Source organism: Gossypium hirsutum, chromosome D10 (assembly GCF_007990345.1).
Source record: "Gossypium hirsutum isolate 1008001.06 chromosome D10, Gossypium_hirsutum_v2.1, whole genome shotgun sequence".
NCBI lineage: Eukaryota > Viridiplantae > Streptophyta > Magnoliopsida > Malvales > Malvaceae > Gossypium > Gossypium hirsutum.
This window is the reverse complement of record NC_053446.1, coordinates 5,618,742-5,635,969: the sequence shown is the minus strand read 5'-3', so window position 1 is coordinate 5,635,969 and position 17,228 is coordinate 5,618,742. Positions and strand designations below refer to the sequence as shown.

Genomic DNA, 17,228 nt, shown 5'->3' with positions numbered 1-17,228 from the left:
CTTTGTGGAAACTCTTTTTCTTGCTTTATCATGACTTGGGTTTGTGATTTGTTGGACTTATCTGATATTGCAGCAAACGAGATTCCTATTGAGATTCCTGTTTCTGTTGATCCTGAACTTCGCTTCATTGCATTGGAAGGTAGAGTTGGAAAACTTTTCAGCACACACAGTTTTCCATCGGTTTAATATTCCTTTTGTTGTTGCTTGTTGCATCGAGATAGGATTTTGAGTTGTCTAATATTGCTAAAGCTGTACCTGCTAACATCGTGCTTTTCTTATTTTCTAAATAAGAACTTCAGTATGCTTAAGATAGTATTTTTATGTTGTTTGTGGTGCGTCCATTAATGACCTAAAGTTTTCTCTTTGTTGTTTTACTTAGGATCTTATACTATTAATGTTGGATACTTCATAGCATTCTAGTTATGCAATCCCTTTATCTTAGGGTTTAGCTTCTGCATTTTCTTCGAGTCAAACTTCAATTACTTGTTCACTGATGACTCTTGCTATGAATCTTATCTAAAATAGGTTAGTAAGATGCAGTGTTGATTTCATTTTTCTAGTCAGTTGAAACAAACCATACCTGATTGATAAATCTTTCCCAAAATTCTACCACAAGACATAAATCCTTATTTCTCTAATTTAGTTGTGTGCTGTCGTAGTGACTATGAGCCCTACATAGGCATACTTGCCCAATTGTGTCCTCTGTAACTTTGCATGTGTAATCGGCATATGGTGTCAATGTGGAATTTTTGTGTTTTGTCTTGCTCCTTCAGCACTTAAAAGTTTATATCTTTATCCATCTCAATTTCCCTACATAGGCATACTTGCCAATTGTGTCCTCTGTTACTTTGCATGTGTAATCGGCATATGGTGTCAATGTGGAATTTTTGTGTTTTGTCTTGCTCCTTCAGCACTTAAAAGTTTATATCTTTATCCATCTCAATTTCTCCTTTTGTCTTCTTTCTTTAGGCATTTGCATGTCATCCTTTATTATGGGTAAACGTGATGAAGATGAAATCCATGTTTCTCATCAAATGGGGGAGGTGTATCAGGTTGTTTCCTGTTCACGTATTATTTTTGTTTCTTTATTATTCAGGCCTTTTTTTTTAATCATTTGGCATTACTATCTGACACTTGTGGATTTGAACTTACTGTATCCAGATGCTTTTGAAACGGTTTGAACATGAGAAATGCAAATTGTTGAGCAAATATGGGACTGGTGAAGCTATTTTTGGGGCAAACTCTACTGCATGTGATTTTGGTTCTGAAATGTTGTGTTCAAGGTCTGGTTTTGACAGTTGGCTGGATATACATCCGATAGTTGACTGTGCTAGTTGTTTCCTAGATATGGAGCTACTTCAAGAGTTATCATTGCTCATGTTTGTTGATAGTGTGGACCTACAACGAGTAAGTGGACAACTTTTTTCTTCATACTACATTTTGTTCCTTGAATGGTAATTTTTTTCTGCTTTACCATTTTATTTAAAGAGCATGAAGAGGCACACCTAACTTCTGGTCTTCCTTAATGGCAGAAGGGTTTAGTTGATCTGTCTAGCCTTCTGGATTCTAACCTGAAACATTCCCTGACTTATTCAACGAGGCCTCCGCAATCTTTTGTACCACATCAAAAGCTGTTATGGTTAATTGATGCATGGACATCAGTGGATGCAGGTCAGTATGGTTTTGTCTACATCTTTGTCTTTGTTTCTTATCAGGAAGCTTAATGCTCTCTATCCTTGTATTATAGTGCATGCAAAAGTTTCTAGTTTTGTATTAGAGATGTGGTTTTGGTGGCATTCATTTCTGTGGAGCCAGTTCACTGATCCTGTCAAGGTATGTTTATCAGAAAGCTCTGTGCTTTTATTTCATGGATGCCTTTCAAAATTCATGATTTGCTTCTTCTTATTCCAGAATTTCTCAGTAATTGACGGTTATGATGTTCCGCTACCAAATGCACTTTTTCAGCCTGTGAGAACAGCTAGCGTTGCCAAAATATTGTAAGATAACTAATTTCACTCTCAACCTGTTTAGAATCTTTATAATATGCATAGAATGGTGCCTGGAAAATTGAATTCTGTTGTTGAGATTTCATTCAACTTCCAACATTTCAGTGTAAAATATAAAGTGGATGGGAAATTCTCTCTTCTCTTAACTGTTTGCTCCTGTCCTCTCATTGTTTGTGATTTCCATTATGATTTGAGGCTATATTCTGTGTTTAGATGCTTTTGACTGTTATTGTGGTATTTTGCGTAGCTAAACTTCCTTTTTAAACTAATCTGGCAAGTAGGATTCCATTTGTCAGCAAATTACTATCAGCTTACTTTTCATAAGTTTAGATTCAAAAGTAATCTCGAAGATTATGTTATTTTGACTTCCATTCTCACGTTTTTTCCATTTTATTTTAGGCAAAGTACACATGATATCAAGGACTTTTCTGTGCTTTCTATGAAGCTTAAGATTTCTTCATGTGTTCTCTCTCAAATTTCTTCCCCAAGGACGGATATATGTAACTTTCTTTTTTCTGCTGCTCGCTCTCTTTTCCAACAGGTAGCTTACTTTTGTTTAATTTTTCATTTCCTTTGATCTCAACATGGATGCTCAAATCTTGATGTCATAATGTTCCAGATTATTTATTCACATAAAAAATCATTTGATGCTGAGAAGTTTGCTGCCATCAAGTCTATTCTCTGTTCATCTTCTAACAGTGTGACGGTATGATTTACTTAGGCATGTTACAGATATGGGAATCTTCTGTGCTGTTTTGAAAAATTTTAAGCATGATACTGATTTTGACTTTTTTACTTAGGCACTTCCTATTCATTAAATGTATCATAATTTTCCATTTCTGAGCGCCGCATCTTCTTTTATTGACAGGACAAAAGTATAGAGCTTGTGAGCTTGCTTATTGCATCATCAAGTCATCAATGTCTGAAGTCGTTGATCCGTTTACACATTGATCCACTACTCAAAGGACTATATCTTAATGGCTCATCTCCTGGTGACTATTCATTGTTGTCTTTCGAGTTCAATTCTGAAAGTAGTAATTTTGGATTAACATTGACATCCTTTCTTATAGAATCGTACTTGGATCTTGGTATTGCTTGGATGCATATTGGAGGATTACGTTTTCAACTCTTGCTTGGATGTGATAGTATGGATCCTGCCAAAAAATATTCATGGAAATTGTCCCATTTAGAAGAAAAGATTGTTTCTTCTAAACTTGAGATGAAGGTAGGTATCTTGATCTATCTTTGAAAGGTTATGCGGTATTTAGTTCTGTCTCAACTTGTTAGTTCTCACAAATCTTACTGTGATGTTGGATGACAATAACATGTTCAAATATGAACTATGGTATCCAGATAAAGACTTATTTATGTGTAAACACGTCTATTGATCAGTTTAGGCATCATAAAGCAAAGAAACATTTTAAATACCATCTTTGTCCTAGGTTGGATGCCTACATTTTCATTTAAGAATGTCCCAAAAGCCAAACCTAATGATATTTTCTTTCTGGATACCTAAAACTCTCAACTTTGATATTCCTTGTTGATTTCTTTTAGTTTTTTTTTCCCTTGTAAGCTACTACCATTAGAAACTTTTAAACGTCTTTGTTTTCAAAGTATTTTTTGAATTTGGTGAAAAATTCCTAATCACTTGTCTTATAAAATAAGTTTTATCAGAAATGAGCAGCTATTAACATTTACTTAATGTTGTTAGTCTGGGGCTTAACTCTTATTCTTTTATAGGTGCGGCAAGAATGCAATTATTTGGCCGGATGGTCTTCATCTAAAGAAACTGATAGCAGGATGTCCCAAGCATTAGAAAAGCTTGAAATTGAACGTAGGAAGCTGCTAAGGAAGGTCTGAATTTTTTTTACTTCTTTTTTTGGATCTTTATATTTATTGTGCTCTTTTCCATATATTCATTTGTGGAGTTGTTTTTTATTCAGATTGTTTTCCGCCCTGATCCTGCAAAATTCAAAGCACTGAGAAAAGAATGTGATGAGTTTCTTGTACTTGTTGATTCTTCTACGAGTTTGGTCAAAAATACTGAAGGCATGGAGTTGCAACAGATTGTTGACAAAGTGTGCAACTGGCAGGTAAAAATCTTTAGACATAGTTTGACGATATTCCCATTGAATGCAGTAGGTAGCTTTACCATACTTATTTGTTATTGTCTGATTGATTTTTTCAGGAGACAGCCAGCTGTTTCATTGATCGTTTGTCAATTGAATATTCCGAGTATATTGATGTAGCCCAGCCAATTCAAGTGGCTGTATATGAAATGAAGCTGGGCTTATCACTTGTTCTGTCGAGTGTGTTGCAGAAAAAATATCTTGACAGAATTCAGGAGGACAATATGGATAGAGTAATGGTGATGTATCCATTTGTTTATTCTTTGGGTTCTTTGTTTGTCAATCTTGTTTATTAGCTTTCTTGGCTGACTTGAAGTTCCTTGCAGGAGTCGATCCACTCGTTTATGAGGTTCCCAAGGGGTTGCCCATCTGAGTTAGTTTCTGTCAATGACAGGAGGCTGCCTATGTTTTCTTCCCTTGACATGCCTTGTATTACAAAATTCTCCGAAAGGGAGTTGAGCTTGTTGGAAAAGTTGGTTACCATTTCCAGTGATGTCAAAACTGAAAAAGTACTTGCGCTTCCTGTTGACACTTTAATTGTATTTTTCCATTGTCAAATCTGCATCATGCCTGACATGGTTTCATATCTGAAATAGGGATCTGTTTTGCAACTGAAAGCTGCTCTTTATAATAACGTTCTTATTCGTATTGCACATTTGGTGGCTACTGCAAAGTTGATGGATGATGCATCTTTTATGGTAAGCCCTTTGGTTGATCATTTGCACCAGTACATGATGTCTTGCTGATGCTTCATTATGTATTGTCAATCAGCTATTGGACAAAATCTTCTCTGGATTTGCAACCATTTGGATGCGTATGAAAATTGAGGGGAAGAATCAAGAAGACCTTAATGGTCAATCTTTTAAGTTCAGACCTCGGGCATTTAGAATTGAAAATGTGATGGAAGTGGATATATCAGCTTTGGGCAAGTTGCTTTCAAGTGACAACTTCACTGAATGGCAACAATTGCTGTCTGATGAAGAATCCACTGAAATAGTAAGGCTCCTATGCCGTTATGACCATCTATTTGTTTTTTTTTTCCCTTCCATCTTTTATCTTATAATAATGTTAATGGCCTGTTGATTCAGATGGAAGAGGGAGAGAGAAATGAAAATTTACAGGATGAATGGAGCCTAATGGAAGAATCTATTCTGATTAACATGATCCATATACACAATCAATTGTTTGGGTCCAGTGATCTTGTCCTTACTGTAAGTTCTCCTGAGAGTGTACTGAAATACATTAATAGAATGTCGGAAATGACTTTTTAGTTCATATTCAATGTTCCAAATTGATTTAACTCCTTTAAGAGTTATGGTAAAAATGTCGTTAATTTTGTTATGTAGAACGTGTTCTCTCTGCTCCCCTCTCCCCATAAGCTATTACTTTGGTTTCTTTTCATTCCTCTTAAAGTTTGATCTATGTATAATCTTGTAGTTGTAATTCTAATTTTTTGCTCCCATAAGATGGATGTCCATCATGATTTTCTTTCTTCTCTTTGTATTAGTGCGTTTTTGGCTTTATGTTGATTTTTGAGTTTTCTCAAGTGAACTTTATGCCATGTACCTCTATTTTCTTCTTTTCAGCCTGGATCTTTTCAAATCACTGATGTGGACAGATTGCATTCCTTCAGTGGCTCTTACACTTTGGGAGTTGGAATGATCAAAGGTGTGGTTTACAGTTAATATTTTGTATTTTGTTGTTCGGAGAAACACTGAACTTATCTTGTTTCTTATTTGCAGGTTTTGGAGGTCTATTTTCTTCCACTTTGGATGCCAAACTTGTGCCGGAGCATTTACTTCGACTCTGGTGGGAGTATGAGGAGAAGTTTCCTTCATCTCATAAAGCAGCTTGCAAATACAATTTTTACAAGGTTTTATAAACCAGTGCATCTTACTATTATTACACCAGTTCTGTATTCCTATTTTCAGCTTAAAGCATTTTCAACTGTATTTATTTTGTTTCCTTTTCCCTTCGCATAGGATTCAAATACTAACGTAATGGCCAAAATGGTGGAGTTACTCATTACTCTTAAGAAGCGAGTTCTCACTCTTTTAAGTGAATGGGAAGATCACCCTGGTCTACAAAAAGTCCTGGATGTGATAGAAATGCTTTTGGCTATTCCTCTGTGCACCCCTTTAGCTAAGGTAGGATAAATAACAATGCTGCTTGTTGAGCTATTTGTGCTGGTTGTTTATTTTTTATGTAAAGGTTAAGCTTGGAGTAAAATACTTATGATTTTGTCCAAAGGTGAAAAGAAGGTTTTCATATCCCCTACCCAGCCTTGTTAAAAAGCTTTCTTTGATCTTCTAAATATGTTCCCAATTGCATGTTTGTGGCATTTATTATGAAAATGAGGTGGTGGGGTGAGTGGGGGGGGGGTTGGTGGAGGGAAATGTATATAAATGTGATAGACATGTTGCTTGTAGACCTTAGTATCTCCTTTTGATGGCTGAATTCATCTTGTTTGTGAAGGCTCTATCAGGATTGCAGTTTCTGCTTAACAGGACCCGGATTTTACTGGAAAATGGATCAAAGTTTTCTCTCTCTGGTATGTATTTAATGCTCTAAGTCTTAGAAATCATTTCTTGGATTTGTGATTTATTTATTCATTTTCTGTTGTTTTTTACTTGGTAGAACAACTTGAACCCCTTATTTCTTTGGTGTGCTCGTGGCAAAAGATGGAGTTTGACTCTTGGCCTGTGTTGCTTGATGAGGTTCACGACCAATGTGATGTAAATGCTGCGAAGGTATGAAGTGGATATATGTTTGATGTGTGGACTACAAATAAATTTGAATGAGAAAAAAATTTGAGATATTGAGCTAGATATTTAGAGATGTGCACATACACACATATGTGCAGTCACACTCGCTCTAGTAGACCCCGTTCCCTCCCTCTTTGTTCTCGTCCCTCTTCCTCCCCCCCCCCCCCAAAAAAAAAAAATAGAAAAAGAAAATCTGGTGTCCGTTCTTCTGGATGCTCTGATCATTCCCTCATGAAAAGTTGAAGCCAATTATTCCTATAGTGTATAATCAGCCTTATTTATTATGCTCAGAACATTGAAGGGTATTTAAACTCATTAGAGTTATATTCATACTAATTGGCCATATTTAAGAAGCTGTTTTATCTTTTAGCTGAATCCCATTTCCACAACATAATTTTGTGTTAAAGGTTGATTTAGTCCGCAAAGTTGTGCCCTATTGTTACTTTGGTACCTAAAGAATTTTTTTTTTCCTTTTTAGTTTGGCCCCTAAAGTTGCAAATTGTCATATCTGTTGGGAAAGCGCCACACTGCACAAAATATTTTCTTATATGTAATAAATTCAGAAAAAATGGGAAAAACTAAAAAAGCAAAACTTCAGAAATCTTTTTATTTTTAAATCACTAAAATTTTTTAAAGATTTTTATTTAATATTTGTTTGTGACTATTTTCATTGCAGTTATGGTTTCCGATTTACTCTGTTCTTCATCCAAGGAATTCCTCTGATTCTGCCGGACATGATCAGTCTACAATTGCAAGGCATGTTTTGACTTCTATTATTTGTATATTTTCATTTTGCAAGAGCTGGTGTCTAACACAAATACCATTTGCAGTTTGGAGGAGTTCATTCAAACATCAAGCATAGGTGAATTCAGGAAGCGCCTTCAACTTCTTTTTGCATTCCTGGGACAAATAATTAGTGGTAGAAGTCTTGGAATATATTCAAGGTCAGTCATGCTGGAGATTGGACACCTTTACTGTTTTTGCATCTGTTATGATACATTTCATATTAGTTACTATTAATAACAATTTTTTGGAGAATTATTTACATTTGCACTGCATATAATTTCATTATTTTGCTTCTTTTAGTGGCTTGGCATTTTCATCATAATTAGGCCATGTTGCAATTTTAGCTGTCCAATTTTCTCTGATATGTTCTCATTGTAAGCATTTTGTTTCAAAATTTTAATGCAGCCCTTGGCAAGAGGAAAATATCAAAATTTTGTACAACATATTTGGATTCTATGTGCAGTTTTTACCGCTGTGAGTTACTTTCTATTATTGCCATCCATAATACCCAAACCCTGGTCTGAGAATTTGTATACTTGTTTTGTTGCTTATCATATCTGTACCTTCCTCAGTGTAATGGAGTTGATAGAAGCTAATAGAAAAAAAATAGAGACTGAACTGAAAGATCTTCTGAAGTTGTGTCGGTGGGATCGTTTTGAGAGTCAGTTGTCCTTTGATCACTTGAGAAAGCCTCGGCAGAAGATCCAGAAACTAATACAGAAGTATAGTGTAAGTTGCAACCCCTTGGCAGTTATAGAGGATTTTCATTCAGTGTTCTTGGTTCAGGCTTATATAACTATTTTTGGAGACAAACATTTTCAGTTGCTTTTAATGTGTTGGACAGGATATGTTGCAGCACCCTATTATGCTTATTCTTAATGAAGAGGCGGGGCAGAAAGGATTGAAAATTGTTCCAATGCAAAGCCCAAAGCCACTCAACAATACCTCTGAGAGCATTAGGATGTTAAATTCTGTTTTAAATCTGACACAGTTTAATGATGAATACAGGTTCATTTGCTTTTACTGTTTTCCATTTGGGCTCTTTGTATTCATCTATTTCTTCATCAAGAAAACTTCCTTAACATTGAGGTCATTTCTCTGGTCTAGGTCTCTGTGGTATACCAACTGGGGCAAGAAAGTAAATGACACCCTTCAAAACTTGCACCTTGAGAAGATAACTGAATTACATTTTATTAATTCTGAAGGTTTTCTTCTTTTTGCTCCTACTTCTTTCCTTTACAGTTTCATTTAAATAAAATGTTCAGGAGACATTATCGGATGAAATTCTTAAGAAATTAATTTTTGAAGACATTGCAGGTGTCACCAGGCAGTTCTCCTTCTCCCAAAATGCATGTTTATCTTTCCAGGATGAGTGGAATGGTTTGTGGCACACACTTGAAAAAATAGGTAGAACGACTATGGATTGTGGTGACCTTTGGATGGATGTTAACAGAAGTCAAGGGAAGAAGAGGGCGTTGTCTGAGCTTCTAAAGCTTTTAGAAAGCACTGGGCTACATAGACACAAGTTTGAAATTATGGAGGTAACTGATGCTTGATTTCACTTTTGTAGTTTTTGTGCATTGCTGTTTAAATTTTATGATTCATCCTAAATTGGTTGTACTGGCATTTGGTAGATATCAAATCCTTCAAGCTGGTTATTCCTTCAGCCCTCGTATGATGCAAAGCATTTGTTGATGGCACGAACTAGGCTACCTAATGGAGTTGCTGATGTTGCTTCTAATGTGGAAAAATGTTTGCCGAAGGAAAATCTGGAGTCTGAATGGAAAAGAGTTAATGAGTTTTACTTCAAAAGCTTGGCTGCAGTGCAGGTTCTTCAACAGATTCGCCTGAAACATCATCAAGATTTTACATCTGAGCAGGTAGAATTTGTGGCTATTAATGCCGCACGGTAGAAACCTGGTTCTTTGCATGCTTGTTTATACCTCTACTTTTGAATATTAAGGATAAATCACATCTTATTTATCTGCTTCATTTGCTGCAATTGTGCAGCCATTTTAATTATTTCCTTCTTGCCTGGAAGGTTAAGCTTTAAGCAATAAGGAAAGGGGGATTAAAAATAGCTTACGATAAAATTTTCTTTGTTTTAATAATTTATGCAGGTTAGCCGGTCGGTTTCTTATCTTAGCCATCTTTTAATTATACTACAAATGCAAAGAGAAGCTGCCTATGATTTTGCCAGACAATTAAACACTTTGCACAAATATGCCACTGCTCTGGAAAGTTCATTTTCGCTTTGCACGGATTCTTTTGGAAAGACAAATGGAGGTTGTGTTTTTGCTAAAAGTCAACATGCGACCTTTAACAGCTTGTGGCAACAGAAGGTAAATGTTTTGTTTTTGCTTGTTCTATTTTCTGTAAAGCTTCTGCTAAGTTATGTTGGTAATATTGCAGCAACTGTTTGATAATCTGGACGCAATGTTGATTGAAGAGTCTCTGTTGCTCAGAACTGTAGAATCTACCCATTTGAACTCTTGTCAAAATGTCAAAGCTGTAGCAAATAGGGTCCTTGGTGTCATTGAAGAATTTGTTCCAACTTTAAAGAAATCTAAGGTGCAAAAACTTTCTTCTAAGCGGTATTGGCCTTTTCACAAGGGTGTTGTTACTAATTAGAATTCTGTCACAGGAATTATTGGACAACTATTTTGTTGGTTGTGATGGATCTATAGTCACTTTGGCTGGTACCATTCATCCTTGTGTGATTTCGGAACAGATGGAACAATTGGTGCTTCATAACTTCCAAGTGCTTCAGGAGTTTGAGCAGAAGCTTTCTGTTTCTGTCAAGGGAGATTTTGAAAAAAATTCAATTATAGAGTCCGTGCTCAGTCATTTTGGTGAAAGATTCAAGAAGGTATCTTCTATTTCTAGAAGTATACATGTGTCAATTATAGAGTCTCGAAATAGTTGAATGTATTCTGTGCATTGCTGGTGTGTTTAGAGGGAGCTTTAGTGAATCAAGTGTTCCTTTTGCAGGGGAAGTTGATCGCCGAATGGTTTAGGATAGCCTTTGACAAGGAGAGTGAATGCAAAAATCTTCATGAGCTAGCTGGTCCTTGTGAAAAGTGTCCTGAACTTGAGGCTCAGTTTGGTGATGCCTTCAAAAGAACAATTACTCATGTTATGGAGGTATTGCAAAAGTTAGGTTCACTGGATAACCATGTATCTCAACCTGAAGCTCAATCAGCGAGTATAACAGCATGGGAGTCCCTATTTAAATCTGTAAATTTGAGAGTGGATGAACTATGTGATAAGGTTCTTGAAACAATCCAGTTCGCAGTAAGTTCATTATTTCTGTGTTTGTAAGTGACTCCTGACAATATGTTTGGTTTTTGCCTTCTGATTTAGTTCTGTCTGTGGCAGGAATATCTGATAAATCATTCTGGCAAGAATGTTTTCAGTCTCTCTTTGCATTGTGGAACACTCTTAAAGTGCATACATGCCTTGCTGGACTTAATATCAAGCTTTAGTGATAGTTTCCTTGAAGACTTCTTAGTTATGCATAAAACAGTAAGTTGGTTCATTATGAATCCTTGCGATTTATTTTATGTTGCTTTTCCTGTCTGTCCACATTGTAATGAGGCATAACTTGTATGTTGAAAGTACTTAACTAGAGCGATTGAGCTATCACAGTTACTATATTTTCATCCCATCTAAACCTTTATGCATTCTGTTTTGGTATATCCCCTAATAAAATGTGTAGGAAATTGGATTGGTAGTTTTGCCATCAAAACTTTTATGCAATTCTGTTTATAGAATTTATTGTATTCTTTTGTACAATCTTTTAACTATTAGAAAAAGCAGCAAAAGGTTCCCCAGCTGGATATTTCTAGGACTTGATTTTTGTTCTTCTGTGCAGGTTTCTGTAGTTACTCATGGACTTGCAAATATTTTAGCTGCATTGTTTGCCAAAGGATTTGGTGTTTCACCGAAAGACCAGGAAGATGACACCAGTCATGATATGACTAGAGATGCCAGTGGGACAGGTATGGGGGAAGGTGCTGGGGTAAATGATGTCAGCGACCAGATAAATGATGAAGATCAGCTTCTTGGGGCATCTGAAAAGGTATGTTACTGTATTAAATTGGAGTTTCCTTATTCACTCATAACATTTAATTGTGAGAAATTATAATAAATTTTCACTCCATGCTGCTGCAGCCAAGTGAAGAACAAGATGCCTCAAATGATGTTCCAAGTAAGAATGAAAAAGGAATTGAGATGGAGCAGGATTTTGCTGCTGATACATTTAGTGTCAGTGAGGATGACTCTGGAGAGGATAATGACGAAGATACTGAGGATCAGCAATTGGAATCTGCTATGGGGGAAACTGGAGAAAAGAGTGAAGTGGTTGATGAGAAGCTTCAGGACAAGGATGATGATGAGAATCCAAATAACAATGAAAAGTATGAATCTGGGCCTTCAGTTAGGAACAGTGACATGAGCAGTAGGGAGTTCAGAGGCAAGGAAGATTCTGCTGGTAATGCTGATGAACCTGAAGAAAATAAAATGAATGAACTTGGGAAGGAAACTGGTGAGAGTGAAAATCAGGCTGATGTCGATGAGAATGAGAACATTGAAGACATGAACTTAAACAAAGAAGAGGCATTTACTGATCCAACTGGATTGGAACTTGATGAGCTGAATCAAAATTCTAGTGAAGATATCAACATGGATGAAACTGATGTTAAGGAAGATGATGGTGCTGACGAGGAAGAAGAATCTGCTAAAGATGGCACTGATGAAGGTAACTCAAATCCTGTTGATGAAACTAATGAAGAGATGGAGAGTGAAAGACATGATGGAGCTGCTGAAAAGGATGATATGGTGGATGCTACTTCTGAGAAGGATGATCTTGGTGGCGATCAGGAGGATCCTGAGATGAACCAAATGGCTGCAAAGAAAAATGTTTCTGAATCGGAAATTTCTGATCTCAATAGTGATCTTGTTCCTGATGGGGGAGCTGCGACTCAGCCAAACAGTGAGGCATTGGATGTGAGTAATGTTGCACCCGAAGCAAACTGGGCTAATAGCAGTGATGTCTACAATGACCTTGCTCAGAGAAATCTTCCCTCCACTAACAAGTCCGACTTGAATATCATGGTTGCTGACTCATCAGATAGTGGGAAGTTTGGTGATGATCATCCAAAATCAGAGTTTCCTCGCCCAGATGATGCTCCATTTCAGAAAAAACAATCAAACCCTTACAGAAATGTTGGAGATGCCCTTCAGGAGTGGAAAGAAAGAGTCAACATCTCTGTTGATCTTCAGGATGGTAATGAGGAGTCACAGGAAGAAATTGAGGATGAGAATGCTAACGAATATGGTTTTGTCTCTGAGTTTGAAAAAGGAACGGCTCAGGCACTGGGACCTGCTACAGCTGAGCAGATGGATGCTGATGTCAATGTCAAGAAGCCTGATGAAAATACTGTTTCGGAAAAGGAAGATGGTATCATTGATATGGAAATAGATGAGAAAAATCCTGAAGAGCATCCTATTAAGCACTCTTCCTCCGTCATTAAAAATAGGGAGAAGGAACAGGTTCAGGTTTCTGAGATAGAGGAGCAAGCAAATCATCTATCCCATGGAGACTGTAGTCATGATGATGGTGATCAAAGAAACATTTCAGAGGGCTTGATCTCTGTAAAGAAGTCTTACTTGAGTGAGGATGTACATCAACTCAACAGACTTTCAATAGGTGAAGAGGAGATGGGGCAAGTCCAGGACCTTGAAGAAGCTGCAGGTGATGTAAAAAATAATGCAACTGCTCTTTGGAAAAGATATGAGCTGCTTACAACAAGACTATCCCATGAGTTGGCTGAACAGCTACGTCTTGTTATGGAACCCACTCTTGCCAGCAAACTCCAAGGGGATTATAAGACTGGCAAAAGGATTAACATGAAGAAGGTAGAGTGTATGATACGTCGAGTGTATACCTACTCTTTCTTCTTTTCTTTTTTTTTTATTATTGCAAAACCTTATTTTTCTACGTGTTTGGAAATTATAGGTCATTCCATACATAGCTAGTCACTACCAGAAAGATAAAATATGGCTAAGGCGAACCAAGCCAAATAAGCGAGATTATCAAGTTATTATTGCAGTTGATGACTCTCATAGTATGGCAGAAAGTGGTTGTAGTGAGGTTGCTGTCAAAGCTTTAGTGACTGTTTGTCGTGCCATGTCTCAATTGGAAGTTGGAAATTTGGCTGTTGCCAGCTTCGGGAAGAAAGGAAACATAAGGTTGTTGCATGATTTTGATCAACCCTTCACTGGTGAATCAGGTGTTAAGGTTAGTACTCTGAATTATCCTTCTTGAAAGAGAATGAGATTATTTGCCTTATTGCTGTGTCTTTCATTTAGACTACATGTGTGTCTAACTGCTCACTGAACTCTGAAGCTTCTGAGAATATGCGTTTCTTTTAATTTTTTTCCTCTTCTGGATCTAGCAGAGGTTTATTCGTCTTCAACAGGACTGATCGTTTTGTAAATAATTTTCTGGGACAGATGATTTCTAGTCTGACATTCAAACAAGAGAATACTATCACGGATGAACCAGTTGTTGATCTGTTGAGGTTTTTAAATAAGAAGCTGGATGCTGCAGTTACAAATGCAAGACTTCCTTCTGGACAAAACCCTCTACAGCAACTTGTTCTAATTATTGGGGATGGCCGGCTACATGAGAAGGTGCTTGCTGAAAAGAAAAACGAGAACGGAATCATGTGCTGATAGTTTTGTCCAATCCAAATTGATTAAAATGGTTTTATTTACTTGTGTGTTTATGCACTCTGTATGCAGGAGAACTTGAAGCGTTGTGTTAGGGATGTCTTAAGTAGTAAGCGAATGGTTGCTTTCCTTATTCTTGATAGCCTGCAGGAATCAATCATGGATCTTCAGGTCTGTTGACGCCTTGTATCAGATTGCCTCTGAAGATATAAGATTTGATTTCTTTTGACATATCTTTGTTTGGTCTACAGGAGGTAATAACTAGTCAGGACAACAACAATCAATTTAAAATCTCAGTTTCGAAATATCTAGATTCTTTTCCCTTCCCATACTACGTCGTGTTGAGGAATATTGAAGCACTTCCAAAGACCCTAGCTGATTTATTAAGACAGGTAATTTGGCTCTAGGTGATTATTTGCATGTATGTCTTATTTCATTTATTTGATTAGCATGAGTAAAATTCGGTTTTACTCTTTCTGTTGGCAGTGGTTCGAGCTCATGCAGAGTTCTAGAGACTAGACACATTTTTCGATTGAAGGATGGAGATGTGGAGAGGCTGAAGGGATCACAAATGAGGAAATATCCAACAAACTGTATAAGCTAATTTGGGAGTTGCCTAGGAGAGACTGAAGATGATGATGATCCAGCCCATGTACTTTAGAGGTACAAATATGATAAAGACAGTTTGTATATGGAAGCCAGCTAGCTAAGCTTCTTTGTGAAATTGTCATATAATTTTTTTTAATAGAAAAAAAATATATAGAAACATTAAACTGGTTAAAATGGGTAAACCAGTTTAACATAGGTGTATAGTTGGATGTTTACTACTTCGGGAAAGAAGATGAAAGTTGTGATCGAAAGGGCCAACCCAACCATCGTCAACTTTTATGGTCCCAATGTGAGATATCATACCATTTGGTCACCATCATTTGGCACACAGTATTGGTAATTTACATTAATAAATTTACTTATATTGAAATAACTTTTTACATACAAGATGCAAACAAATGGGCGGATAATCTTTGTAGGTATAAAAGCTTGAGTTTAATGTCAAATAATTTCATTTTCCTCTAATTATAAAAAAACAAATAAACCAACAAACAGGGCTCAAAATTGATAAAGAAATTATATGTGATTGCGATGCACCACTACATGGGAATGTGGCTGCCCTGGTTTATAACCTGCTTCGAGAAGTACTAGGATTATAGCATTTCCACAGGAAAATCCAATAGAAAAATCCGATAGGTTATTTTCACATTTTGTAGTATATGTGTCACCCATTTTTTTTAAAAAAAATTCTACTATTCCTATGGAATGCATAGTTTCATTTTCGAACAAAAAATTGTGCGTTATGTTTGTAACATTGAACATCACAGTAGTGCCACATGGAAAAAAAAATTGATATTCTCTTTTTAAATTTGTTTAAAATATAAAAAACCAAAAAAACTAATAAAAATGGAAACTTTTAAAATTATAGAAAATATTGATAATTAAAGTTAATAAATAACTATAGAAATTACATACTATAAAAAAAATTGTAAAACTATTTAAAAAGATTATAAAATTAATAACGATAATTATAGATTTGATAAAATTATGAACTATAGAGAAATATAAAAACTTACAAAAAAATAAAAATATGATTATTTTTTTCATTTTCCTGACAAAAATAAAATATAATTTATATTAAGAATATTATATAAATTAAATTAAAAATTATATAAAATTACAAAAAAATAAAGAAATATATAAAATGATAAAAACTACAAAACAATATAGAAAATTATCTATGACCTAAAAAGGAGTTCAAAAAAAAAAAAATAGTCCGCTTTGTTCACCACTTGGACATTAAAAAAAGTTTAGATGAATTAAAAAACACGGTTTATTTCCCATGCTTGTAGGACGGTGAGTGGTGATTCTAACAAATTGGCAATTGCTAGACTTAGGGTGAGTTTGAATGGGCGATTGGGTACGGTGCGGTGCGTTCAGCTTACTTTTTGTCTCACGTTACAGTATCGCTATAGTATCTAATCTCACCGTCACCGCTATTTTTACACTAACCGCAGGTAAACGCACCGCCCATCCAAACCCACCCTTAATCCAGGGTGATACGTTCTTTCAATTTTTTTAACTCTTCATGTGTTGTTCGTTGGTTTTTATTTTGTTTTGAATCATTATGTTTGATTCGATTAAGTTATTATTAAATCGAATAAAAATTTTGTTTTATTTTTTTGTTGGGAAATTTATTTATTTTTTATAATTTTCATTTTTTTATGTATTTTATATTTCTTATAATTTTTATCATTTTTATAATTATTTATATCTTTTTTAAATTTTTTATACTTTTTATTGAATTTTTATAATTTTTATATTTAATTATTAATTATTATTTTTTGTAGTTTTTGGATTTATTCTAATTTTTATTCTCTTCTACTTCTCCCTCTGTTTTCTTTCCTTTGTCATTTCTTTTAATATAGTTTTTCTATATTTTTTATTTGTTAAAACTTGTCCTCATACGTTGTGAAGGTTGCTTTCCCCCGTAACCATATTGTCATTTTCAACAATATTCACCCCTCTTGTATACATTTCATAAAGGTTAAATATAAATTCATAATTGGATCATAAAATAATCAAACGCAAAACAATACCTTCAATACTCATTTCATCTTTAGTAGACTAATAAGTTTGATCTTCTTTGTCATCATTTAGACAAGTATTGGGTTTGTTCAAAATTGCATTATCACCTCATCACTAGCTTTGTCATCCGAAAAGCAAAGTTAGCTCTCTGGTTCCTCTGCTGTTACTTG

At 35.5% G+C, this 17,228-nt stretch overlaps 1 protein-coding gene across 1 annotated transcript in view; it reads left to right on the top strand.

The window, feature by feature from the left end:
- The window catches only part of LOC107916406 (midasin), a 33,500-nt gene extending 18,097 nt beyond the window's left edge, over window positions 1–15,403 (top strand). The window contains 42 exon segments of the mRNA XM_041102939.1: window positions 74–139; window positions 970–1,052; window positions 1,162–1,407; window positions 1,533–1,671; window positions 1,748–1,833; window positions 1,912–1,997; window positions 2,406–2,547; window positions 2,626–2,712; window positions 2,875–2,998; window positions 3,077–3,231; window positions 3,747–3,860; window positions 3,950–4,099; window positions 4,195–4,374; window positions 4,462–4,644; window positions 4,732–4,833; window positions 4,907–5,131; window positions 5,224–5,346; window positions 5,722–5,803; window positions 5,878–6,008; window positions 6,118–6,282; window positions 6,611–6,686; window positions 6,773–6,885; window positions 7,577–7,656; window positions 7,731–7,844; window positions 8,092–8,160; window positions 8,259–8,415; window positions 8,531–8,694; window positions 8,794–8,891; window positions 9,004–9,227; window positions 9,321–9,566; window positions 9,807–10,028; window positions 10,099–10,257; window positions 10,331–10,555; window positions 10,678–10,980; window positions 11,065–11,211; window positions 11,561–11,767; window positions 11,860–13,605; window positions 13,706–13,987; window positions 14,203–14,382; window positions 14,494–14,592; window positions 14,673–14,813; window positions 14,908–15,403. Coding sequence (XP_040958873.1) covers window positions 74–139; window positions 970–1,052; window positions 1,162–1,407; window positions 1,533–1,671; window positions 1,748–1,833; window positions 1,912–1,997; window positions 2,406–2,547; window positions 2,626–2,712; window positions 2,875–2,998; window positions 3,077–3,231; window positions 3,747–3,860; window positions 3,950–4,099; window positions 4,195–4,374; window positions 4,462–4,644; window positions 4,732–4,833; window positions 4,907–5,131; window positions 5,224–5,346; window positions 5,722–5,803; window positions 5,878–6,008; window positions 6,118–6,282; window positions 6,611–6,686; window positions 6,773–6,885; window positions 7,577–7,656; window positions 7,731–7,844; window positions 8,092–8,160; window positions 8,259–8,415; window positions 8,531–8,694; window positions 8,794–8,891; window positions 9,004–9,227; window positions 9,321–9,566; window positions 9,807–10,028; window positions 10,099–10,257; window positions 10,331–10,555; window positions 10,678–10,980; window positions 11,065–11,211; window positions 11,561–11,767; window positions 11,860–13,605; window positions 13,706–13,987; window positions 14,203–14,382; window positions 14,494–14,592; window positions 14,673–14,813; window positions 14,908–14,940 — 7,754 coding nt within the window. The 3' untranslated portion in view covers window positions 14,941–15,403.
- The last annotated feature ends 1,825 nt before the right edge of the window (window positions 15,404–17,228 follow it).